The 4,769-nt window shown below is 39.4% G+C and overlaps 1 protein-coding gene across 1 annotated transcript in view; it reads left to right on the top strand.

Annotated features, from left to right (window-relative positions):
• Positions 1-4,769, top strand: part of GALNT12 (polypeptide N-acetylgalactosaminyltransferase 12) — a 147,603-nt gene that overhangs the window by 85,646 nt on the left and 57,188 nt on the right. The window contains exon 8 of the mRNA XM_019508733.1: positions 2,978-3,154. Coding sequence (XP_019364278.1) covers positions 2,978-3,154 — 177 coding nt within the window. The remainder of the gene's footprint in view (positions 1-2,977; positions 3,155-4,769) is intronic.

Here is a 4,769-nt window from a genome sequence, read left to right as displayed (position 1 = left end):
AAAAAAAAAAAAAAAAAAAAAAAAAAAGCATAACTTCTTTTCTGCTCTTCAAGCATTGTGAAAAATGTAGAGCAACCACACAGAATGTAGATGCACTGTCCTCAGGATCCTTCTGGAATTGGCCAGTTGAGAGTGGTGTTCTTCACTAACTCCCCCTCCCCTCCCTCCCACCCCTCTTTCGGCCATTTAGCAATGAACAGAAGACTGGACCTTTTATATGGCTTAGACAGGATATACACCTAAGCTAATGGGTATGACTGGAGGAGAACTGTATAGGGAAAGTCTATAGGACCTTCACTGTCTCAGTTTCTATTGGGAAACAGAAATTGTTATACTGCTCACCATACTGCTTTGTTCTAGTTTGTTTTAATTTTGTCTACAGCTGCTGTGGAATAAAAAACAAGTAATATATTTACTTGCATACAAGACAAGGGTTTTTTCCTCCAGTCAGAGGAAAAAGCCCCTCACCTTATATTTGTATACAAGAAAACCTCATTAAATATAAAAGCAGCATGTGCTCAGTAATGGAAACTAACTATGAGGTTGATTAAATGCAGTCAACACTGAGCATGACTAAAATACATAGCCCATATTGGGCAAACATGCAGATGAGAACTTTGTTTTCTTTTTTCTTGGTGTGGCCCTTCAAAATGAGCAGTTGCTTCTCTAGGAGGAAACAGGCAGCAGCCTGGAGTACTGTAATACCATGTCAGCGCTCCTAAATCGGCCAGAGCAAGCTATAACACCCTCTGCTGGTACCAAAAAAGGTGATGGGAGCCTACCATAAAGATAGGCTAATGCAGCTCATCTAAATAAGATATATGGTAGTGCCCATTGAGCACAGTCCCCCTCACCACTGACTCTTTTTCAGGTCATGGTGAGCTACCACATTGCTCACATTTCAACATGCTCTTCTCCCACAGTTTAGCTACACTTTTCTTTCCCATTTCCAGTGATTCCTGTTTCTTCACCAGCCGTCTCTGGCAAACATCCCCAAATGGAGCCCCGAACGATTAACCCAGAATCCCTCTGTTGTCCCCTCTCTCAGCCTGTCACATATGATTATTGTGGCCCTGCCCTCCATAAGATGAAGCTGGACCAGGTTGCCTGTACCTCATCTTCATATACATTTTTGGAGGATCTCAGGACTTCCAGTATGTAAAGGTGGGCCCCTGTCTCTAGTTCCTACTAGGACCCCATCATCCATGTGAATGAAGATTTTCATTCTTAACCCTTCTGGGTCCCCTTGTACAGCATTCAGCAATTGACTGAAACACGTATATAGTATACACAGGACTAAGTACATTGTACTTGCTTCCTCCTGCTCTCCATAACTTAATGCAAACAAAACTGCCTTACTGGAAGATATTTTGAGTTAGTTAACCATAGTCCAATGTAACCATTGTTGACAGCCTTGATTTATTCCAATGCAGCAGCATAGCTTTCTTATCTTTCCCTCAGATCAGTTTTAGAACCAAAAGTTTTCTCAGCTTATTGACAAAGTTGCAATTTTAAGTCAACTTTCCCAACAGAATGCAGACAAAGCGAAGAGGGAAAGAGAACAGGTTCCTGTATTCTGACATAGAGGCCTGTGAGAGTGACTCCAGTAAGCTCCATGTTAGAGTTATGAGTCTTTCTTTAGAGTCTCTAATTCAGTGATTGTTAGTCAGGGTACTGTGACACCTTGGTTGAGATCCTGGTAAGGGTGGTGTGGGATGCTGAGCAACAATAGCACAGTTAGGTGTGCAAATATGTGATGCACAAGATTGACCCAGAGATTTTTAATAGGAATTCATAGCATCAAAAATATTCTGACCTGTTGTGGTCTTTCTGAGTTCTTTGCAATAGAAGAATTGCTCTAGTTTTCCAAGGTGTGCCTGGAATCTAAGAGAGACTGGCACAAGCCAGCATCTGATGTGCAACCAATATCAAATTAAGGAATGGCTAATGCATGTAGTTAAAATCTAGGAAACACTATGGTTTGCAGTTCAAAAGGCTTGATGGTAATTACCAGAGACAGAAAATAAGGAAAAGTTAGAGGAAGGTCAGTCACAAGACTGGTGACCAAGAGCACAGACCAGTCAGCCTGGTTGGTTGAACCCTGACCCCACTATGATTTTATTATTTCCTGGAAAATGCTTGATGGCACACCGCAGTCCTTCCTGAGTATTTCAGAACTCTTCTGTCTTCACAGCCTAACTCAGAAGCAGGGTTTTGCTTTCCTCAAATCTCACTTCTCCACAATAGTCTTGAATAGATAGAGTTCCTGCTTTTGTTTAGAATTTGGCATGACTTTGGTTACAATGTTTTAGGCTTTTCAAAAGTTTTCTGATAATAGGCTGTAGTACGTAGACCTGAAATCCATTTGTTGCTCTTATAGATAAGCCAAATCAATTGATCTTGTTAGGGCACTCTCAGGACAGGCAGCCTCCTTTCTGCATCAGTGGATGGGGCTCCTTCATCCGCTAAAGGTTGTTTACAGACTCTGGCAGACTTCTTCACAACCATTGGGCAAGAAACATATGGGAAAGTTTAGTCACAGAATTCTCAAGATGCGGCTGAAGGCACCACCACCCTGTTGTGTCTGACTTTTAATTCAGACGTATCAAGGGGTATCTAAAACCCAGAGAGGAAGAGTCAAGACTGAGAGTCCCAGTGGAGTTCTGCATTGGACATATAATTATGTACATTTGTACCATCTTACCTTTGCAAACGAGTGCTGTAGTAAAAGTGGTTTATGTTCCTGACCCCTAAGCTATGTCCTGCTCCTCCCACTGATTTGTCCTGAGACCTTGGGAAAGTCATTTGATCATTATATACTTAATTCATTTATCTATAGGATAAGGATCATACTTGCTTCCCTCCCAGGGTTATAATATCTATTGCTTACAAATTCCTTTGCCATTCTTAGTAAAGTTTAATACAATCTGTTGCTTGCAAGGATTCAAATTACCTATAACACAAATTCTTTGTTTAGATTTGGCAGTGTGGAGGAAGCCTGGAGATCCACCCTTGTTCTCATGTTGGTCATGTTTTCCCAAAACAAGCACCCTATTCGCGAGCTAAGGCTCTGGCCAACAGTGTACGTGCAGCGGAAGTGTGGATGGATGAATATAAAGAGCTTTATTATCACCGAAATCCACATGCGCGTTTGGTGAGTTTGACATATGCTACACTTTAAAACTCAACCGGAATATCTTGTTTTTTAGCTTTTGTTTTTTTTAACAGGGAAATGTGTTAGAGAGTGTTGTTGCTTCGTTCTTTCTTTCAGTAGCCTTTTTTTTTAACCAATTAAAATTATTCTTTTTCCTGATATAAAATGAACACAGAGTTAATTTTTTATAACTTGGAAAACTGGGAAAATTCTGTAAGACTACAAGAAAGCCCAAATTGTAGTAGTATTTAAAAAGGGTAAGTTGTATGAATCAGGCACATTTGAAATGGTGAGCCTGAAATTTATGCAGAGCAGGATAGTAAACCAACTAATACAGGACTCTATCAATACAGAATTACAAGACAGAAATACAATTAATGCTAATCAACACAGTTCAGTGGACAATAAATCTTATCTAAGCACCTTGGTAATGATCTTTGACAAGATTACAAGCCTGGTGATAAAAAGTACAACTGTATTGAAATAATATAAATGGAGACTCATAAGTTTCTTGGGGTTTTTTTATTTAGTGGTGTAGAACCTTATGATTAAAAAAAAAAAAACTATTCAGAATCCATATGGCCCAGATTTATATGATTAAAAATTAGATCTCAAAACATAATTAACTGGAAAATGGGGAAAGTGTTACTAATGGGGTGCTGCAAGGATTGGTTTTCAGTTAAAAAAAAATCATTTTTATTTCAAACAAGGAAAATTATAAAATTATTAGTTACTAAGATTTGCAGGTAACATAACTATTAGGAGAGATGGAGGTGACAAGGAAGAGCCCCTGGCTTGGGTAGACTGGCACAATCAAGCAAATTACTTTTTTAATTCCAGTTCAAGGCCCTGCACCTAGGATATATGTATGGGTGAGGCCTTAAATATACTGGCAGTGGAACATTCCCAAACTACTTATCCTGAGGCAGGTGCCTGATATGGTAAATTAATCATTCAGACTTCAGGCAGAAAACAAGGATCTAGAATCTTAAGAGTGAGGCAGCCGCAACTATAGGCAGTGCTATCTGCTCTATATCCAGTTAAAATCCTGCAAGTAGCATGGCAGGGCTGTAAACAGAGCCCAACTCTTCACCTTCCAGTCAGAGGCTTTAAGCAATAGGCAGTGGAATCTCTGACATCTCTGTACTTCTGAGAATTTGTAATGAAGTAAAAATAGATGTTTTTAGGATTCTGAGAAGTAGAATACAGAGGTATAGGTTGTAGCTGTGTTGGTCTAAGGATATAGGCAGACAAGTGTCTTTTGGGTAAATCTGATATCTTTTATTAGATCAACTCAAATAGTTGGAAAAATTCTTCTTTGCAAGCTTTTGGGTATAAATACCCTTAGTCATGCTGAGGAAGCATCTGCAGTTGGTGTGTGCTCTTCCAAACAGTTTTTTTTTGGAAGAGCACGCACCAACTGCAGATGCTTCCTCAACCTCACTGAGGGTATTTATACCCAAAAGTTTGCAAAGAAGAATTTTTCCAACTATTTGAGTTGATCTAATAAAAGATATCAGATTTACCCAAAAGACACTTGTCTGCCTATATCCTTAGACCAACACAGCTACAACCTATACCTCTGTATTCTACTTCTCAGAATCCTAAAAACATC

Source organism: Gavialis gangeticus, unplaced genomic scaffold (assembly GCF_001723915.1).
Source record: "Gavialis gangeticus isolate Ggan-Ray unplaced genomic scaffold, GavGan_comp1, whole genome shotgun sequence".
Taxonomy (NCBI): domain Eukaryota; kingdom Metazoa; phylum Chordata; order Crocodylia; family Gavialidae; genus Gavialis; species Gavialis gangeticus.
Note: the sequence above shows the minus strand (reverse complement) of the source record. Positions and strands in the feature narration are given on the sequence as shown.